General features: G+C 34.4%; 1 protein-coding gene across 3 annotated transcripts in view; it reads right to left on the reverse strand.

Annotated features, from left to right (window-relative positions):
- SEMA3A (semaphorin 3A) overlaps positions 1–22,781 on the reverse strand; it is a 596,670-nt gene that overhangs the window by 98,837 nt on the left and 475,052 nt on the right. For all 3 annotated transcript variants that reach the window (XM_027838692.1, XM_027838693.1, XM_027838691.1), the window contains 2 exons: positions 11,598–11,691; positions 1,547–1,666 (listed from right to left, as the gene is read on the reverse strand). In XM_027838692.1, the coding sequence (XP_027694493.1) occupies positions 1,547–1,666; positions 11,598–11,691 (214 nt within the window). The remainder of the gene's footprint in view (positions 1–1,546; positions 1,667–11,597; positions 11,692–22,781) is intronic.

Genomic DNA, 22,781 nt, shown 5'->3' on the forward strand with positions numbered 1-22,781 from the left:
TTATTAGGACATCTTGAATGGAGGAGGAATTACATTGACAGCTTATGAATCACAGTTACTTCAGTGAGAGTATCACTGAAATAAGTGTATTGCCAGTGTTAAAGGTCTAAGTTCAAGGGAAGGACAACATTTGCAAAGACTTGTACTCTGGACTTGAAGATTATGGAACCTGGATTCATGGTCCTAATGAATTTTCTACGTGACGTTATTTGTAACAGTACATAAGTAAAAATGCACCCAGTTATGCCTCACCATCTAGTTTAGTCATATTATATAGACATAATTCATAATGAAATGCACTCATGAAATCTAAATGGAAACAAATATAAATATACACTTTTCCTTTTGTTTGATGGCTGCTTAAAAATATTTCTTATCTTTCTTATTCATAATTGCTTTGCATATCTCACTCTTTTTTAAAATTTCTGTATTCTATTATGTGTCACTTTACACTAAACCACTGCTCAGTCTGATATAAAGGACCTAATGTGAGGAATTAGGAAATCTAGTTTCTAGTCCCAGCTCTGACAGGATCAATGGGACCTTTGGGAATGTATGTTTTCTGCACTCCAGCTTTCTAGGGAAAAGGCAGGACATGGAATATTATGTATGAGGGACAGCAGGTAAGACAGCTCAAATACCACATAATGAGTATAATCGAGAGTAATGCCTGTAAAGACAGGCTGGGGCCAGATTGGGAAGGCTTTTAAATGCCAGAAAATTTGTACTTCATTCTAAAAATCAAGAGGAAGCCACTGGAACAAGTTTATTCTTTAAGTTTAATATCTGGTCATATTCCTTAAAATATCGTGTAATAGTAGCAATATCCTTACTCCTCATAGGCAAATTAGGCTAGGTTGTTTTTTTTCCTTAAAAGTTATTGACCACTTTTTGATACTCTGCTGGCACAAGGGAATAAAGACTCAGAGTGCTGACATCACTTGAGTGCAAAACAGACACAAGGAACTCCAGAAGAACTTGGAGGATTTGCAGGTGGCTTATGATAGGCAAATCAAGCAAGGAAGCTTTGCTCAGCTTAATCAACCTTAGGTGTCATCAAGACCTACCTTTCTCCTGCTATAGCTAAATAAATTTATTTTTGTCAACTGCTAAATGATCAACAAATGTCTCATTTTGTTCCAGTTTCCAAGGACTGGACTAAGTCAGGCACAGCCCTAAACATACCTTATCTTTTCCTTTTTGCTTTTCTTCTAAGCCCTGATTTTTTTTCTTCCCATAGAGAAAAAATTCATGACCTCATTGTTGGCATACATCAAGGTTTCCTGAGTCTTTTATCTCTCTCTTTCCTTTTTTTTTTGCTCAGTTTGCTCATACTCCCTAATCATATAACCACCACCAGTAAGTATTCACTAATATTTATTAAAATATAAGCTAATATTTTATCCTCAGCATACAAGAAACTTAATTGTTGAACATTCAAAGTCATTGGTATCAAGGGCCATATCCAATTTTAAACTAAGTCTTTAGATCTGGATTATTAGATTTAAAAACAAGGTTCCATGTTATTATTACATGTTTTACCTACCATTTAGCCACCTGGAATCATGCTGCTCTGTCCTAATTGGATGGTGGTGCCCAAGAGTTCGGAAAATGGCAAAGTCACGTCCCATAAAATCAGCTGCAGTTCCAGAGTATAATTCTCCATCTGTGGAGTGACAGAATATAGCACTGAATATATCCTTTAACATCATTCTTACAGGCGAATATTTTCAAACTGATATTGCTCATGAGGGTAAAAAAAGAAGGTAGTCTTTCACAAAATCCATTATGCTTGGTTAATTTTTCCCTATGCCAAATCCATAGTTTTTAAATCTTTCAACAAGTTTTCATCCATGTTTTGTTGTTGCATATGGACTTAACAGCTAAACAAAGCTATACAGTAAAATGTTGCTACACATAATTGGAATGAAGGCCAATCTGAATTAGTAAAAATGATAGATTGTAGAATATGTCTAAGAAAATTATATTTCATTACTTCCAAATAGCAGAAAAGTAACATGAACTAAATTAATATTGCCATATAGTAGTGCTATTGGATTTGCCCAGATTAATAAATATAATTTGTAATTAATACATTGTTCCTATTTACACAGAAAGGCAGAATGGCAAGGTGTATAGAGGTGGCCTAGAAACCAAGAACACCTGGGTCCAACCACTGTTTCTGATACATACTATCTGTATGACCTTGAGGAAGTGCCTTAACCAGGCTCCAGGAAACTGTGAGACCATAAGTTGTAAACAGTGTGTGGAACTGTCTTAATCAAGGGAGTTTCCTCACCTTGGATTTCTTTATACCAATGAAATCATAGGTCTAGTCCCTGTTCCTATTCTCTCTTTTTCTTTTTCTCCTTTTCTTTCTCTTTCCCTTTCCCTTTCTATAAATGTATGTGAATATGAACACACACAGATACATGTGTATGTATCAATATAAATATATATGCTTTTGAAATAATTATTTTTGTTAAATAATAAACAATAATGATAAATAAAAATAATAATTTTGTTACTCAAAATTTTGAAGTAAACTAAATATTTGTCCTGAAATCTTAAAACTTTAAGTTTAGCAAATAATTTTTATACATGAATATGAAATTTATGATTGACTCAAACCTATTTCATCTATGAGGGATGCTAAATTAAAGAGGATTTATTTTAATTCAAAATTTAATTCTTCCTCTTTCCAAAGTTTTGGCATAACTTTATTTTCCCTAAATTTCTCAGTACATAGGATAAGTCTTCTGTCTTGAAGTGTCAGCAGATAGTATTCTCTCTCTCTCTCTTTTTATTTTTATGGCAGTTAAGTGTTTATTGGATTGATTGGACTGAGGGCAATAAAACAAACATTTCCATAACATAGTATAATAAAAAAAAGATGACTGCAAATGAAATTGTGAATCTATTATGTACCACTTGCTATTCCTTTTAAATATATAATAAAGTTATCATGTAAATTTCTTTTTTTCCCTTTTTCCCTCTCCCCCACTCTAGAGATGGCTACCATTAGACACAAATATGCATACATATATGTAAAATCTTACTGTACATACTTCTACTGATCAGTTCTTTCTACCAGATAGCAGTCCAACAATAACAATTTCATAGTACACAATAGAACAAGGAATCCCTTAGAAGTTGAGATATTTCTTTTTTTTTCCAGGTAGTATCCCCATTTTTTTTCTTTATATTCTTAACACCTGATATAGTGTCTTATACATGGTAAGCTTGTATCAAATGTATGTTAAGTTAAAAAAAAAAACTAGTGCTAACATCAGTACAATGTAATTGGAAAGAACAAAAATATACAAACAATCAAAATGGAATGTTGAAAAATTAGAATGACGAAGTTTGGCTCCAAAGAAGAGATATGGGGAGATATCTCATTCCATTATCCTGCGAAGTTGAAATAATTCTTATATTTATCAATATCATTGCTGGAAACTCTAGGCCAGGGTAAGGGATGAGCCACAAACAACAGTTTGTTAAATAGATTAAATGAGTGGAAATTAGGTGACTAAAATTCATATGATTTGGCCTATTTCTATTTAGAAAATAGACTGCTCCCTACAGTAGAAAACAAGTAGATTCACCTATTCTACTATTATCACTTTGAAACTTAATATGTTGTGGAATTTTTGTAAATGACGTGCATATTCTTAGATTTTTTTTAATTAAGAGGATAAAGATTATCCATAATTTTAGTATATTTTTATAATGCTTAAATAATTCTACTATTTATTATTCTGTTAAATCTATAGAAATACATAGAAAATAAATTATATAGGTATCAATTTAATTAAGGAAACACTGCACATCTGATTTCTTTGATTATCATTCATATTTACTTCCCCATTCTTAACTTATACAGAAATTGTTGGGGTAGCTAGGTGGTGTGCTTACTAGCTGTGTGACCCTGGGCAAGTCACTTAACCCCAATTGCCTAAAAATTAAAAAAAAGAGAAATTGCTCCTAATATACTAGAAATATTCCCAGATTTCCAACCCGAAGCATTTCTGTTGCTGGTAAATGGATCTTATAATCTATCTGGATCACGTTAGCTTGGAAGAATCTTAGAGAAATGCCCAGTGAGAGCAGTTTTTCCATCTCAGCACATTCCTGTCCTGAGAATAAAAAGACTTCATCTTGGAAATATATGCATAATGGTCTGACATTTTGTTGGATAATTGTGCAAAAAGTATCTCTAATAATGTTAGGCACTTCAAAATATAAAACCAAAAAGCCACAGTAATAATATCAATATTTTAAAAAAATTAAACCACCCTTCAAGTTCAAATTTCTGAGCATATTCAATGGTAACATACTGTAAAATAGTATCCTGAAAGACCACCAGGCAAAAAATCCTGTGTTAAAAGTGTGCAGATGTTATAAAGAGACCCACCAATTGGTTTCAAAGGAAACCACGCAGTCAAATATTTCATCTTGTGGATATTAAACTCCTGTTTATATTACTGCAATGTTCCTTCCTATTGGTAGCTATTTTATGCATCCTTCCTTTAAAAGGAACTGGCTATCTACATACAAAAAAAGGATGTTGTAGATTTTTAAAATTTAGGTGAAAGATTTTTCTTGATCTGTTTGAATATGAACCTACGTTTTAAACATGTGCTTTAGGAAGTAATGGGCTTTAGGTCCCTGGAAGGTATTGTGACCCTCATGTAAAGCTGGGTTGCGAGCTGCATTGTGGCTCTCATCAGGGAATCCATTGGATTGAAGCTCAACTCCATAGCCCATGTATCTTTGGGGTTTGTTTGTTCATTTTATCAGAGGATGTCTAGGAGAGGTTCAACTCCTTAGCCCGTGTAGCTTGTGATGGTTATGACCAAGGGGCCCCAAAATAGGATGTTTGGAGTCCCTGTGTGACTGATGAGTCTTTGATGTGATTTTTGGCTAAGTAGAACCATGGGCCACAGCCCACAAATGCTGAGATAGAATGTAAGCTATTCAGTTTGCATTTAGTCCTTGTATCTAGTGCCAGTACAGAAAGTAGGTGTTTAATTAATGCTTATTCCATTGGATTGGAAACAAATCTCTAATCTTCATGCCATTTCTTTAAAAAAAAATACATGGTTGTACACCCATAGCAAAAGACATACCCTGTCCTTTCCCCCCTGAAAAATGAAAAAGTAAAGCTATTAATCATAGAGATTGTGAAGCATATGGTAGTCACAAACATGAGGAAAGTTGAAAAAGATCACAGAAAAGTTAAAAAATAAATTTACACAGCAGAAAGATTCAAGTATGACTAGCAGGAGACAGAATTCTAAGTGAAAGTGGGGAGCATGCCTTCATTTAATGGTCTGTCTTGTCTGTCATTTACCTTATTTTTTTTAGGAAGATAATGAAAAGTATTTTATAAAATATATTTAGTGGAACTGGAAACTTGTACTCTTGGAAAAGGTTCAAATACTTCTCATAACTAATGTTTAACCTCATTTTGTTGTTGTCCTCTCCCAAGTGAGTCAAGGAAAATCAATACAACTCAAGAAGATAACAAGACTGAGCTTAATTCCTTCTTTGACAAAACAGAGGGTGATTAAGAGAGTGCTCCGGAGAAGAAGAGCTATTGGTTTGATTTAAAACTTTTGAAACATTAACAAAGGAAGTAGAAGTGAACGACTTAGATACTAAAGGAAGGATAGAGTGTAACTTTGGTTGTCTCCAGTCACAGAGAAGCCAATTTCACATATTAATGCTACTTCAGGAAGGTGTTTATGTGTGGTGGTGAAGGGCGAGGCCAATAATGGAATTGTTCTTACTGCTCTCCAGGGTGCATCATTGCACTGCTGACCTTCAATTATATTTAATAAATGCTCAATTTTCCCAGATCTTGGCTTTGCTCTCCTATTTAGTTTTCTGGTGGTGAAGGGTTGTGTGTGTGTATGTGTGCGTGTGTGTGCAAACACACACATTTTGGAGGGTACAAAGAGAATGAGGAGGTTTATTTGCTGGCAGGGATTCCATTCAGGAATATGATTCCTTCCGAGTCAGGGTGGTCTCCTTATGATAATAATAACAACTTCAAATTTTTGTACTGCTTTCAAACTTCCAATCTGCCCTCCTGAAAATAATCCTGGGAGGTGTTTAATTCAAATGTTATTATTTCTGTTTACAAATGAGGAAACTGAGGCACAGAGGAGTTACATGATTAACTTAAGGTCATGCAGAGAGTAAATGCTAAATCTTGGTCTCAGATTCTGATCTTCTGAACTCATAGCCAAGTTTTCCTTCCACAACATCATGATATTTCTGTAAACATGAATAATGATGTTTTAGTCATGTAGTTAGCAGAATATTCAACTACTGTAGGCCTATTAACCAGAATTTTGATTCTATCTTCTCAAGTGTTTTACATACTCATGATAGTTTTAGCCATTGTAACAATGCATTGATAACATATTTATCTCTTTAAGATGAACAGAAATACTTAAATGGCAGTGCCTTAGTCTTACTATTTTGGTTTTAAAGACATAGTTGACTGATACTTGATTAAGACTTTGGTGATTTTAATTAATTTCATTTATAAGTATGTTTGTTAGTGCTACTCCAGATATGAATATAAATATCTGTTTTACATATAATTTTCATTTCATCTGAAACATAATCATATTTTAAGTGTGATGTGTTATGAGAATTGTTTTATATTTGTGTATATCTGCCAAATAGTATTACCCATTATTCATACAATTTTGTCCTTGTGTAGATATGCGTGTGTACATATACATATATATATGTACACACATACACTAATATATACTAATACATACACACATGTATACGAGCTGTTCCACAAGTCTTACTTTTAAGCACAAAGAGTTGGAGACATCCTGTGTGTGTGTGTGTGTGTGTGTGTGTGTGTGTGTGTGGAGTCACCATTAGAAGGCCAAAAATAAAGAATTTTTTTTTAATCTTAGTTCATTAACTTAGGGCACAGGAAGTGGTATGTGGGGAAAAACCAGTTGCAGATACTCTGTCCAGTAACAGCCTTTTACCTCATAACTGCAGAAAAACCTCTGTGGAGAGTCTGGTATAACAAAAACAAATAAATGAGCCCAAAATAAATTGGTGCTGACATGCATACAGAACTTGAAATACCATATATTAACTGTCAAAAGAAGGAAGTTACCATTTGAATACAACTCCATTCTTTTTTTCTCACTGTAAGCTTTCTGAGTCTCTAAGGGAAGTTTCCCTTACTGAACTAAACAAAGAAGACAGTTCAGTGAACTCTAAGAGCATTTTCAGCATGTCTGAGATACCAAGGCACATATTAAACAAAGGTCACATGTACTCTAGATTTTCTTTACATAGCTCAAAATAAAATAAAAACGTGGCTTAGATCAGCTAGGGGTTGGATTACAATTCCTTAGATGGGTGAGGTGAGGGAAAATAGAGGACAAAGAAAACATATCCTGCTGATGTTTCAAAATTAGTATTGCAGTTGAAAATGTTAGACTGATGCAGACAAAAAACCAAATACACCTATGGCCAGTACCCATTTTACAGTTTAAGATTGCTATCATCCAAAGCAAATTCTACTTGCAGTGTACCTAAGGACTCAACTAAAAGAATAAAATTTGGATTTTCATACCAGTCTAGTATTCTATTTCTTTCCTTACTCCACATCCTATATGCTCCAATTCAATTAGACTACTGTAGAGGCTGGATTGGAGCCTTTTTCCTCCAACCTTATGGAGTGCTGAGCCCGCACCTAGACCACTTCCAAGGCAACGTGTGGCTCAGTGTTAAATGTCTTATACTCTATCGTGGCTACTCAATGTCGTAATTGGCCCTTAAACAAGAACAGGATGTTTAAAAGAGAATGAACCACCCTTGCCTCACTCTCCTTCTCTTTCTTCCTATCTGGTCAGAGTCTAGTCTTAATCAAGCATGTACATCAGGAGGATGTGCTCCAATCCAACCCTCTTACGCCTTTCATTTCTCATATGCCTTTGTTCATGTTGTCCTATAAACTTGGAATGTCTTCTCCTTCCCACTTTTCACCAGCAGAATTTCTATCCATCCAGTAAAGGCCAACTCAAATGCCAACTTTTACATGAAGGCTTACATGATTCCCCATTGGTAATGACCTTTCTCCCCAGACCTCACATAGTGTTCGGTTTTGCATCTCTCAAATGCATTCATTATATATTACATAGTGAGTATTTGTGTTTGTGTTGTAATTTCCATTAGACTAGAAGCTCCAGGAGGGATGGCATTTAATTATTTTTAACACCCAAGAGTGATGTATGCATGGTAGGCATTTGCAAATGTTTTAGAATGTTGCTGAATGAATGAAATTTTAGTTAACATTCTTCAGTCTCCTATAATTGATTTCAATGCTGTATCTCACATAGACAGTATTTCTAAATGATCAGTCAAAAGAAAGAAAAGGAAAAGTGCTCAAGTTAGCTGTACAATTAATTGTAGAGATGTGAAATGATTGTTAACTTTGGAGGAAATACTCTGTTTTGCTTCTTGAAAGTAAATTGCATCCTTTTTGCATCTGGGATTTATTCAGAGCAGGGTAGCAATTGCTACCTTTAAAGAACAAGTTTTAAAGAAAGTAATGAAAAATGTTTGCAGGTGGGTACAATAAGAAACATGTTTCTAAAAATACTGGAACAATTTAATAATGATGAAATGTTCTTTTATAATACTCCTGAACTTTATCAAAAGAGACTTAGAAAATGAAGGACATTTGACATGTATTTGAGATTTGATTTTAGTGGACACATAGAACTTAGCACCAGAATAAGAACTACTCATAATTAGTAAGGAACCTGGGATACTCTGGGGATAGTAAGTCAATTAACATTGATATTTGGGATTATCATGTACTCTTTTGCCTTTGGAGAAAACTGAAACTAGTTTAGTGATTGTGTTGGTAATGAAGAATTGGAGTTGGACTATTTCAAAGGGTAATTTGGAACTTGCTCTGTGGTCAATGCCATGTAATCAGCACTTTGGGTCCTCTTCTAGAAAAGGACAACATCTTCACTCCCTTAAAAATTTTTGCCTTTTGCATTGGTCTCAGGTCAATTTGCATAGAATGTTTCATAAAGGTAGCCTATATTCGGTAGGAATGAAAATATCTTCTTTTTTGGGGACGACTAGTTGCTGTCCATATGAAGACTTGCATGTGAGAGTTTCCACAGTGATGTAGTATCCATCTATAAAAAAGGCTCCTATTAAGTTATTGAGTATTATTTTTACTGCTGCACAAGAGTGACTGCCAAAAATAACCCAACAAGGAGGATTAAATGTACCATGAGAAGAAGAATTTACAGCATAGTTGTAAAAAAAAAATAAAGAAAAGAAAATGACTACAATAAATGGAGTTACAATACTTGAATTAAAAGGGGGTTGTGAGCATTTTCAACAATTTTACCAGCTTGGTATAGCTTGTTCCTAGCCATCCATTTGATTAAGGGATAATTTTATTCTACTTTAAATGAGACCATAGATTTGGATCTGGAAGGAAATTTAGAGATTATCTCATTTAATCCCCTCATTTTATATATGAAGAAACTGAGGACCAGAAAAATTAAGTGACTTGTCTAAGGTTGAACATGCAGTTAGTGAAAGAGGCAATATTTGAACTCATGTTTTTAGTTAGTGAAGCATATTAAAATATGTTTCATTAGTATTTAGTTAAGGCCTTCCTTTGGACACTGACTAATGTTCTTAAGACAGACACCCTTTCTTTAACACTTTAATACCTACTTTTTTTTCCTTCCATATTACTAAAGATTTTCCAAGATTATTTTCAAAGGAAGCCAAAATTGTGAAATTTAAAATTCTGTGTTGACTTTGTGTGTTTGCATACCATATGCACATCATCATGCCTACTTGTCAACATCCTCTGTCAACTTCATATGAAAGCGCAAGATCCAATAAAACCCCATGGAGAAGCACATGAAAGATTCAAATTGCTTGAGGCACTAATTTGTTCACCATCTTATTTTAGGAATAAACCTTCCCCATTTTTTGTACAATTTGAATAAATGTAAGCTACAAGTTTGAACAAGGTAAAACTCCTCCCCTTTGGCTGACTATGTTTTAAAATTTTTATTGCGTGCCCTCAAGGAAGTCATTTGAGTGTAATCATTAGGCCTGCTGTGAATAGGAAAATTATAAGCTCGCTATGTGTGCTGCATTCCTCTATGACTAACCTTTTGCTAAACTGCAGCATAAATGGGGAGCCAAACTGATCATTAAAGGAAGCCCTAAAATTGCATGTATTTGACAAGTAATGGAGAAGATAGCTCATGATGAAGCAGTTTTATTCATTGTTGGACGTGGATGAGTGAATTCTGGAAAACATATCTTAACACTTGCTTAAGATGCCAATCAGTGGAAATACAGTTAGGATCATTTGTTTTTAGTTAAAAAGTGAATTATAAAAGACAAAAAGATGGGGAAAAATAATTTTTGTGACGTCTTTACAATTTAGAGGAAAAATAGATTTTACTCTTCTTTTGAAGTATTTTAGTTAAGGTTTTTATGTTTGCTATCATGTTATTTTAATTAATTTTTCATAAAAAATTCATTCTATCAATGAGGAAGTAAAGAATTTTCAGTTAATTTTGCAAAGCTTACTCAGCAAATTGTAGGCAGTAACAGAATTAGAATCCAGAATCCTTGGTGTTTTAATCTGTTTGCACATGCCCACAGGGAGAACTGTGAAAAACTGTCAGATCATGAATTTGGGGATGAAACATGGCCTTGGGGTAGAAAAAATTGGAACTCTTATCCTATCCCAACCAAGATCACATCTGTCACCTTCCTTTCTCTCTCCAGCCTGACTTTATCTCTTCTCCCAATGGCTAGGTTGGCAGAATGAAAAACATACAAAGAATGGAAGAAGAGAGAATTGAAGAGGAAGATGTCAAGGATGATATAGAAGTTTTTCACCTGAAATAAGAGAGAAGAAGCAAAACCACTAAACAATACAAGAACTATAAGGCGGTTTTCTTCTGTTCACTTTGAGGCTGGTCCAACAGGTTAGTGCAATTGATGACTAATGATTGTAGATAACTCTCAAAGGCATGACTCACCGTGCAGACCAATTGCTCTGATTGGTTTAATCAGAAATTATGATAAGAATAATGATTCTTGGGGCTATTCTTCTGCCAAGTATGCTATGCAAACTGAGCCTCACTTTTGTACGGCTTGCTGAAACTCACTGTGTAATTGCCTTTCTTATTTTCATATAATCCAGCATCAAAATCTTAGGTAATATCTCACCGGAAAAAATAATAGATAAAAAAATATTAAAGTGTTCATAACAATATGTAGAGATATGGGTCACCTTTTTTAGGTATTGATCAATCATTTCCAAGTCAATTAAAAGGTTGGAAGTTTGATAGCCTCTAACAGTAAAAGCAAGATTTAGTATTTTATCTCTATTTCCAAAACATTTAAACAGATCACACTTGACATCCTCCTGAAAAGATTTCAAGATAAAAAATGTATAACCTTGGTAAAGGAAAAAAAGAACAAGCAACTTGGTAGTGATCTACAGAAAATGTTTTTCTCATTTATTGTTGACTACGCACCTATTAAAAGAGATGCTGTCAGCAGTTTGGGGTCATATGGACTCTTTCCACGGCCATTTTCAAAATGTGAATCCTCCAGCTTAAAAATGTTGTCCTGTTGGTGAAAAAAGGATTATATTTATTTAAGGGAAGGAGTATTTCTCATGTCAGTTCAAATATTCTTTAAGAGAGGATGAGAATTTGTGTCTAACTGCGAGGGTGATATCTGTGAATTCTGCATATTTAGAACACTAAATTAGAAATAAGTCTACCTAAAGCCAACAGCTTCCTATGTTGGGGTGGGGGGAGTTCTCTTCATTAACATGACTATACAGATACACAGACTTGAAAATCTGTGTTAACAAAAAAATACATATGCATAATTTCTATTTAGCTCTGCAATTTTGATGAGAGAAAAGGCAGAACATAAAAATTCAAGAGATGCTTTACTTGATTGCCTGCATACATCATTCACCTCCTTCACCAGCTTATATTTTGTAAGACCATACATAGGCATTTTGTACTAATGGAACCCCATAAATAGTTATTATGCACATAAAAATGTAAGTAACTGGAGGAGGGGACTTCCAGCTGGGGCCTGGACTTCTCTAAATGTTTCTTGCTCCTAAATACTCCAATGTGTTTACAATCCTAATGTTGTAACATATAGTAGTCTGGTTCTATATAAGTATAAATTCTTTTCCATAGAGTATTAGTTTGGGATTATAGTATGGGTGGTCAGATGATCTCAGATTTAGCTGTGAAAAGGACCTTAGAGATCATCTAATCCAATCTTCTCATTTTCCAAATAAGGAATCTGAGACCTAGAGAGGTTAAGTGATTGTCCAAGGTCACACATGCAGAAATAGCAGAGCCAGCACTGAACATAATAAGTCCACTGACTCCTAAGGTAACCTTGTTCCTAGATACTAAACAAAATCATTTATTAAGCAAACCAAAAAGAAGTAATATTACAGTAACTCTAAAGAGTGATCATTAAGTGAGAATAAAGAGTGATCTAACTGATCTTTTATGGTCCACTACTTTTGTGTTATAGAGTTCTAAACTTATCAAATAAACCTCATTCTCCCTTTTACGGAAAGAAGTTGACAATTCACTGTCTTCAATATGAAGGAAAGATAATTGTATGTCTCTTGTTCCCTTTCTTATACTTTCCCTCAATGATGCTTAATAGTTACATTAACCATAGGCGGACTTTATTAGCTGGGACAAAGAGGGAAAGAAATATCCTTTCTTGGTCTGATGCTTTCATGGCTCTCTGCTATATTGAAATATAAATTTCTGGAAGCAAGATAAAAGAATGGGTGTAGTGACATGCATCTTAGCTCCTCTCTACCTTGGGAATTATTTGTCCAGGGTACTGTCAAGAAGCTTAGAAGACTATCTTCCTACTTACTGTGGCAAATGTCAAATTTTAGAATCTCTTAGATTATTACTGAGGGCTTCCCTAGAGCCTTTATGGTTTAGACACTTTGTAAGCCTTCAGATACCAAATTCTGGAAACCAGCTACAATGAAGCATAGACAAGAACTTTGGCACAGGTTAATACTTTCATGCATAAGAACTAAAGCACAGACCATAAGATTCAAAGTTAACTTTAAAGATTATATCACCTTAATGAGATAGATACACATATACCATGATGACCAAATCTTGTACAGGAAAAGTTTAAAGATATGACTGATAATTATATCCTTCTTGAAAACAATTTAGTTAGCTTTTCTCATCATTTTGAATCCACTGCATATTCAAATGTGAGTTCCTTGTTTTCTGTCTTTCTTAGCATCTCCAGTTCTTACCACAGTGTCTGGCATGTAGTAGGTGCTTAATAAATGTTACTTGGTTCACTGACAACATATAAATAATTGATTCAATTCAATATTAAGTACCTACTATATGTACGGTACTGTGCTTGATAATGGAGATACAAGGATTGATACTATGCAGGCTTTTCTCTTAAGGCACTTACAGTCTAATAGGGAGGAAAGACAAATAAATATCATAAAAGAAGATAAGGACAATGGAGAGCTCCAGGCAAAATGCCATCATAAATTTGAGGACGGAGAGAGATCATTTTGATCTGGGGTGACAAGAGGATCAGAGAAAGTTTGATGGAAGAGAGAAAGGACTAAAGTGGATTAAGTGGTGGTAGAGGAGGGGGAAAAACAAGAAATATTTTGCATTTATGTGAGAGGCTTGGAAACTTAATGTGTATGTCAGGAGAAAAGAGTAAAGATTATTCCAAGATTATAGTATTAAAGCTCTGTAGAGATTGTTGTGAGTAGAGAGGTAAATTTGGGGTCATCTGAACAAAAGATATTGCCACATCAGATGGCTTAGGAGGAATAGAGGATGGGGACTAAAAAAGAACACTGGACTATATTATATATGTGTGTGTATGTTTGTATGCATAAATACGTACTTTAAGTATATCAAATGGTGTGAAGAAGGAAAAAGGAGAGTAAGGGAGACAGAGAAGATGTGATGATGGAGAAAGATATGGGGAAAACCATGAGAGGAACTTAAAGGAGCATAGAATTTAAAGAAGGAGGGTAGGGTTAAATGTTGCAGAGTTATCAAGAACAGGGTGGGTAAAAGGCACTGGATTTCAGAAGATCATTAATGATCTGGAAAGAGCAACCTCAGGAGAGTGGTAGAAACAGAAGCCAGATTGCAAAGGGTTTAAGAATGAGTGAGCAGTGAGATATTAATGATTATCTAATGGATACTTGCATTTTGTGCAAGGTCTAGAGGAACTATCTTAATTATTCCTCATGAGTTAGACCAAAATGAAGAGTAGGCAAATCCCTAAAACATCTCAGTTGTTAAGCCTATGTAGGTCATGGATACCAGATCCTTTTCCACTTATATTAGGGGGTCTACATTTAGCAATTAATTAAATTTCTCAAGATTTTTCAGATGTGCAGTGGACATAAAGCTCCAAATGTTTCTATACTGGTAATTCATGTGGAAAATAGAACATTTACTAAGGAAATGGAAATTTTACTATTGCAAAACTAATATGAGAAAAATGTATCCTTGAAATATCTAAAATAAACAAATAAAGCAAATTGTTGACACTATATAAATTTTTTTCTAACTTCTACAACAATTCCAACAAAATTTAGTGAAAGTATGCATGCACTCAGATTCCAAAAAGTTGCCATGAAAATGTAAACAAGGCCAGAGATACAGCAACACTTTCAATTGAACAGATATTATGGGCATAGCATACAGAAAGGCATGCATGGATCTTCTTAAGTTGTATAGAAAAGGTGGCCAGATTTGCTAAAGCAAAAGAAGTAAAATAGTTTTGAAACAATAAGAAAAACTCTACCCTGCCATTATATCCTTATATTTCCTGAATAACTTCATGATTACTCTAAATGACTATGTTAAGGAACAGGAAAAAAAAATGAGAGAACATTCAGAGAATTGCATCTACTAGAGTTAAGGGGCTTAAGATCATTCTATAAGAGGACTGGTCCAAGGAAATGGGGTCATTTAGCCTAGAGAACAGACGGCTCTAAATCACTATTGATTAGAGAAATCCAATTAAAACAACTCTAAGGTACTACTTCACACCTATCATATTGGCTAACATGACAAAAATGGAAAATGATGTATGTTAGAGAGCATTTGGGAAAACTGGGGCACTAATACACTGTTGGTGGAGTAGTGAACTGATCCAACCATTCTGGAGAACACTTTGGAACTATGCCCAAAGAGCTATAAAACTGCATACCCTTTCATCCAGCAATACCACCACTAGGTCTATACCCCAAAGACATCCAAAGGAAAAAAAAAGGATCTATTTGCACAAAAATATTTATAGCAGCTTTTTGTGGTGGCTAAGAATTGGAAATCAAAGGGGACCCATCAATTGGGGAATGGCTAAATAAGCTGTGGTACATGATTGCAATGGAATATTATTGTTCTATAAGAAATGACAAACAGAAAGATTTCAGAAAAAATCTGCAAAGACTTGCATGAACTGATGCATAGTAAAGTGAACAGAACCATATCATTGTGCACAATAACAACAATGCTGTTCAATGAAGAATTGTGAATGATTTAGCTATTCTCAACACACGATGATTCAAGATAATTCCAAAGTAATAATGATGAAGCATACTATCCACCTCCAGAGAAAGAACTGACATTATTTGAATACAGATGGAAGCATGCTAGTTTTCACTTTCTTTCTTTCATTTATTTTCTTTTATTCAAGTCTTTTTGTACAAAAATGACTTATATGGAAATGTTTTACATTATTGCACATGTATAACCTATATCTGATAGCTTACCTTCTTAAGGAGAGGGGAAGAGAGGAAAGGAGGGATAGAATTTGGAACTCAAAATTTTAAAAAATGTTAAAAATTGTTTTAACATGTAATTGGGGGGGATCTACATGCACTCACACACATGTACATGAGGAATAAGGACCCTTTGTGGACAACTGATGGCAAGGCATGCATAAGAGTGATCTAAGATGAGAAGCATGAATAAGATGCGATCTGCATCCCTGCAGGCAATACCTCACACAGCTGAGATCACAGATTCCTTTAAATACTGATGTATATAACATATTTGATACTATTCTTCCTGTTGGGTCATTAGCAGGTTCAGTGGTCTTTTAAAAAAAAAAACTTGATGCATTTATGAATCAATTAAGTTGATTTTTAAAAAGGCATAAGTAATTCCCAATCAAGACACCAAAGGACTAACACAGAACCAGAGAAATCTAGGAACCATGCTATCTGTTTTCCCGCATCCACAGAGGACTAATATACTTTACAAGGAACAGGGTTGTTATTTTAACAGACTCTAGGGAGGGCGATATTTGAACATTTTCAAGCAGCTTATGCATTTTAAAGGACATTGGTTCAATGTTAGTTTTCATGATCTTTTTGAGTTCCTTGCACATTGCAGTAATTTGGAGTGGAGTTAACCCAAAACAGTTTTATAGCAATAAAAGATTTACATTGAAGGTCTACTTGTCCCTTTCCTATTTTTAGTAATCGTCAAAACAACATTTTTTTTGTGTGCTGATGTGTTTGAGGAAGTTGATGACCATAGTCAGTTTAAAAGAACTCTTTGGCCTACCCTTTGTAATCAGTATAAACCCTGTGTTTTACAATGTCTGATTCAGCAAACATTAAAGAATTCAATGTTAATAAAATTGACTCCTGAGATACATCTTCAATCTTAAAGACAACAAAATAGAGGTTCCTGGACAGTCTTGTTTTGCCTTTGACAAATTATGAGGCCCTAAAATGTCATAATAAGATCACTTGCCAATCTATTTCACCTGATAATAAACATTTGATGAACTCTTGGAAATTTTGAAAGCATACTTTTTATCCATTATTTAGTCATTATTTACAGTTTAGAGATTTGGAGTTCACAAATTAAATCAAGAGCCTGAAGGACATTGCTAATTGCATGAGTCATTGTCATCATCATCGTAGCTATTGGTAATATTTGAATAGCACCTACTCTGTGCCAGGAACTGTGCTAAGTATTTTACAGTTATTATCTCATGTTTCAAAACTACAATCTGAAGGATTTCTCAGGAGAAATTATGAGATTGCCCTCTATGTTCATATCATATCAAAAGGCTTGATGCCTTTTGACAGTCAGAATTGACATTTTAATTGCCCATAAAAAAAGACATACAGGACTGTCAGAAACTTTCTCTGGGAGAAATAACAATGAAATTAACTTTTAATACAATGATTTCCATAAAATATTTAAAAACAAAGAATTTTTGCAAACTCTCAGGAGAAAAAAAAGATTTCTTTATGATGTCTGAAGAAGAGTTTAGACAGAAATCTCCCTTAGGGTGCAGAGTTTACATGTATAACACATGGCACAAAGCTTCCTAAGACTCTGGGCTTGCATGTTTCAGGTTCACTAATTTTGTCTCTTTGACTCATTTCCCCTACCTGGAGTTGCTCCAGGAAAAATCTCTAAATATATTCTCTGTATAGCATATGTCTAGCTGCCTAAATTGGGAAAAAGGGAACTCAGATACCATACAAGTTCTAAAGGTAGCATAGACAAATCAAGCAAAAGACAGTATTTCACTCCACAAAGAATGTGGAATATCTAAGGAACATATAAGAAACCATAAGTAGAAACATAAAACGTGTAGAGTACTCAAATATCCCATCAGCTGAAAGCAACTTGATACAATGGAAGGAGTGCTAGATTTAGAATCAGTGGATATGAATTCAAATGCTGGCCTTACTAATTACCATGTGATCTTGAATAAATCATTTAACCTTTCCTAGCCTCAGTTCATTATCTGTAAAATGAGAGGATTGGACTAAATGGTTTCTAAGGTTCTTTTTAGCTCTTAATCTATTATCCTACAATCAACCCTGTCCATACATACACATGATGATGAGAATGATAATAAATAGAATAACAATAGTAATAGCTAATATATAGGGTGCTTTGTAGTTTACCAAAGAGCTTTACATACTTTCCTTAATTTGTGATAAGACAATGGAGCACAAAAAGGGCTAACTTAAGTATGTCAATCAACATTCATCATAACAGTGTTCAGCTATAATTCAAATCACTTGGCATCTGATATATTCCTGGGATTGGAAGTAAATGTGATGATGATAACAATAATATTAATAAAGATAATATGCTAGTATTTATATAGTTAAGGTTTGCAAAATCCTTTTCAAATGTTACTTTATTTGATCCTCATGACAACTGTGTGTGTGTGTGGGGGGGGGGATGTGATATTAGTATCTACAGTTTACAGATGAAGAAATTAAGGCTGAAAGAGGTTTGGTGACCTGCCCAGGATAACAGAGTTAAAAAGTATCTGAGGCCACTTTGAACTCAGATCCTTATGACTCCAGGTCTAACACTCTATATACTGTGCCACCTAGCTCCCTTCATGGCTAGTCATCATGAGATCAGTAAGCACCATTTTGAGCACAAGTAAGGAGTAAAGGCAGGGACTTGCTTAAGCCCTCCAAAACTCCCTTCCAAACAATGTCAAGGTAACACCACGAAGCAAATGCTGAAGTGGCAGGACCACAAAAGGATGGCATGAAACAATTTTCCAGTCCAAGACAATTTAGAAGGTTGGCCAGAAAGGACTGCCACAGGGGTGACAGCACAGTTCAATGCAGGCCCATGCCAACATAGAACAGGCCAGCAAGTCAGCAGCAGGCCTTGGCGGCAACTGAATTTGCAGCAGGATGCTTCCTGATTTCTCAGCCCACAGATGGCAAGGGGGTCAGACAGCTGATCAGAAGGAGATTACAGGGGGGACACTTTGCTGGCATTGGGAGGACACTGTTGCATTGCCCATATGCTGTTCTGGGTTACAGTCTCAGAGTGAGGAGGAGCATCCACAGGAAAGGGGACCTTGGTCACAGTTCCAATAGTCCTTGTGGTCTCTCACAGATAAGAGCACAGGACAGGAGAGCAGCGGCCACACCTCTCCTTAGATCACACCTCATTGGAAGAACTGAAAATCCTCAAAAGTATTTCTGAATACAGAAGCAATAAACACCTGAAGCTTGGAGCAGTGGCCCTCTAGCCTGCAACCCCATAAAGCTTGATTTAACATAAAGTCAAAAGTCAAGAAATAGGATGGAAAAATGAGCAAACAACAACAAAAAGAACCTGACCATATATAGTTACTATGTTGACAAGGAAGATCAAAACACAAACTAAGAAGACATGAAAATCAAAGCAGCTACATGCAAAACCTCAAATAAAAAATATCGATTGGTCTCAGGTCCTATAAGAGCTCAAAAAGGATTTTAAAAATCAAATAATAGAGGTAGAGGAAAAATGGGAAAAGCAATGAAAACAATGCAAGAAAATCATGAAGAAAGAGTCAACAGCTTGGTATAGGAGGCATGTATGTGTGCGTGCATATGCACACAGACAGACACACACACACACACACACACACACATATATACCTGAAGAAATAACACCTTAAAAATCAGAATAGGTCAAATGTCAAGAGAGATATAAAAAGAAAACAACTTAAAAAACAGAATTAAACAAATGAAAAAGATGTACAAAAATTCACTGAAGAGAACTCATCAAGAACAAATCATAGAAATAATAATTTCATTATAGAGAATGACAACAGTGAGACAGCATACCAAAATTTGTGGGATGAAGCCAAATAAATTTTTATTTCTCTAAATGCTTACATCAATAAAATAGAGAAAGAGCAGATGAATGAATTGGGTATGCAACTGAAAAAAAAACAACAACTTAAAAAAGAACTTAAAAACCAACTAAACACCAAATTGGAAATCCCACAAATCAAAGGAGAGATTAATAAAACTGAAAGAGAACCATTGAACTGATAAAACTAGGAGTTGAATTTATTTTAAAAAAAACTAATAAAATAGCTAAACTGGTTAATTTGATTTTTAAAAAAAGAAGAACAATTTGCTAGTATCAAAAATAAAAAAGGACAAACTCAACAACAATGAAGAATAATTAAAGCAATTATTAGGAGCTATTTTCCCCAGTTACATAGCAATAAATCTAACAATATTTACAAAAGTATAAATTTTCCAGATTGTTGTTGTTGTTTGTCCTTCATTTCCAAAGAGGACCATGGCATCCAAAGGTGATGCCATGACTTACAAGTGGAATGGACTTAAGTGAGGGAAGGTTGTGCAAAGTTACTATATAGCTTCACTATAATACTTAAGTGACTTTATCCTAGAAATAAATATTGAACAGGTCATCAATGAACTGCCTAAGAAAAAATTCCCAGGGCCAGCTAGATTCAAAAGTAAATTCTACCAAACATTTAAAGGTCAATTAATTCCAATAATATATAAATTATTTGGAAAAAACAGGTAAAGAAAGAGTCTGACCAAATTCCTTTTACAAAACAAATATGGTGTTGATACTTAAACCAGGAAGAACAAAAACAGAGAAGAAAAAGTAAAGACCAACTTCCCTAATATCTATACAAAAATTTTAAATGAAATGCTAGCAAGGAGATTACATCATATTTTTTTTTTTTTTGGTGAGGCAATTGGGGTTAAGTGACTTGCCCAAGGTCACACAGCTAGTATGTGTCAAGTGTTTAGTCTGAGGCCAGATTTGAACTCAGGTCCTCCTGACTTCAGGGCCAGTACTCTATCCACTGCACCACCTAGCTGCCCCTGATTAGATTACATCATATATTAAAAAGATCATACACTATCACTAGGTGGGATTTTTATCAGGAATGCAGGGCTATTTCAATATTAGGAAAACTACCAGCATAATTGGCTACATCAATAAGAGAAAGAACAAAAACCATGTGATTAACTCAATAGACACAAAAAAAAACCTTTTGACAAAATAGAACACTCATTCCATTTAAGATCATTAGAAAGTAAAGGAATTAATGGAGCTTTCCTTGAAATGATAAGTATTAATTATCTAAAACCATCAGCAAGTATTATCTGTAATGGGGATAAACTAGAAACCTTCCCAATAAGATCAGAGGTGAAACAAGGATGTCTGTTATCATGATTGTTCAATATTGGACCAGAAATGCTAGCTACAGCAATAAGAGATGAAAAAGAAATAGAAGGAATCCAAATAGGCAATGTGGAAACAAAATTATCACTCTTTACAGATGATATGATAATATACCTGGAGAATCCTAGAGAAGTAATTAAAAAACTAATTGAAATAATTAACAACTTTAGCAAAGTTGCAGGATATAAAATATACCCACGTAAATATCAGCATTTCTATATACTACCAACAAAGTCCAGCAGCAAGAGATAGAATGAGAAAATAACTACATTTCATATAGGTTATACAAGTCTTTGTAGTTTACCAAAGAGCTTTACATACTTTCCTTAATTTGTGATAAGACAATGGAGCACAAAAAGGGCTAACTTAAGTATGTCAATCAATATTCTACATTTAAAATAACTACAGACAATATAAAATACTTGGGAATCTATCTACCAACCCAAACCCAGGAACTATATGATCACAATTACAAAGCACTTCTCAAACAAATAAAGTCATATCTAAACAACTGAAGAAATATTAATTTTACTGGGTAGACTGAACCAATATAATAAAAATAACAGTTCTACCTAATTTACTTATTCAGTGCCATACAAAACTACCAAAAATAATTTTATATAATTAGAAAAAATTATAAAATTTATCTGGAAGAACAAAAGGTCAACAAACAAGAGATAGAAAACATTATGAGATGCAAAATGTTTAATTTTGGTAATATTAAATAAAAATGTTTTGCACAAACAAAACCAATTAAATGAAGATTAGAAAGAAAGCAGAAAGCTAAGAAATATTTTTTTTCAGCAAGTATATCTGATAAAGGTCTCATTTCTCAAATATATAGAGAACTGAGTCAAATTTATAAGAATACAAGCCATTCCCCAATTGATACATGGTCAAAGTATATGAATAGGCAGTTTTCAGATGATGAAATCAAAGTTATCTGTAGTCATATGAAAAAAAAATCCTCTAAGTCACTATTTATTAGAGAAATCCAAATTGAAACAACTCTGAGGTACCACCTCACAACTATCAGATTGGCTAATATGACAGAAAAGGAAAATGACAAATGTTGGACAGGATGTAGGAAAATTGGGACACTAATGCATTGTTGGTGGAGTTGTAAACTGATTCAACCATTCTGGAAAACTATTTGGAACTTTGCCCAAAAGGCAATCAAACTGTGCATACCCTTTGATTTAGCAATACCACTTCTATGTGTGTAGCCTAAAGAGATTTATAAAAAGGGGGGTGCAGGAGGACCTACTTGTACAAAAATACTTACAGCAGCACTTTTCATGGTGGCAAAGAATTGGAAATTGAGGGAATGCCCATCAATTGGGGAATGGTTGAACAAATTGTGCTATATGAGCGTAATGAAAAACTATTGTGCAAAAGAATGACAAACAGGTGGATTTCAGAAAAACTTGGATAGACTTACACAAACTCTTGCAAAGTGAAGTGAGCAGAACCAGGGGAATATTATACACAGTAACAACAATATTGTACAATGATCACTTGTAAATGACTTACCTATTCTCACTAATACAATGATCTAAGACAATTCCAAAGAACTCATGATTAAAAAAAAAAAAAGGCTATACACTTCCAGAGAAAGAATTGATGGAATCTGTGCAGGGC

The sequence above is a fragment of the Vombatus ursinus genome, unplaced genomic scaffold (genome assembly GCF_900497805.2).
Source record: "Vombatus ursinus unplaced genomic scaffold, bare-nosed wombat genome assembly UNPS02014830.1, whole genome shotgun sequence".
In the NCBI taxonomy this organism is placed as follows: domain Eukaryota; kingdom Metazoa; phylum Chordata; class Mammalia; order Diprotodontia; family Vombatidae; genus Vombatus; species Vombatus ursinus.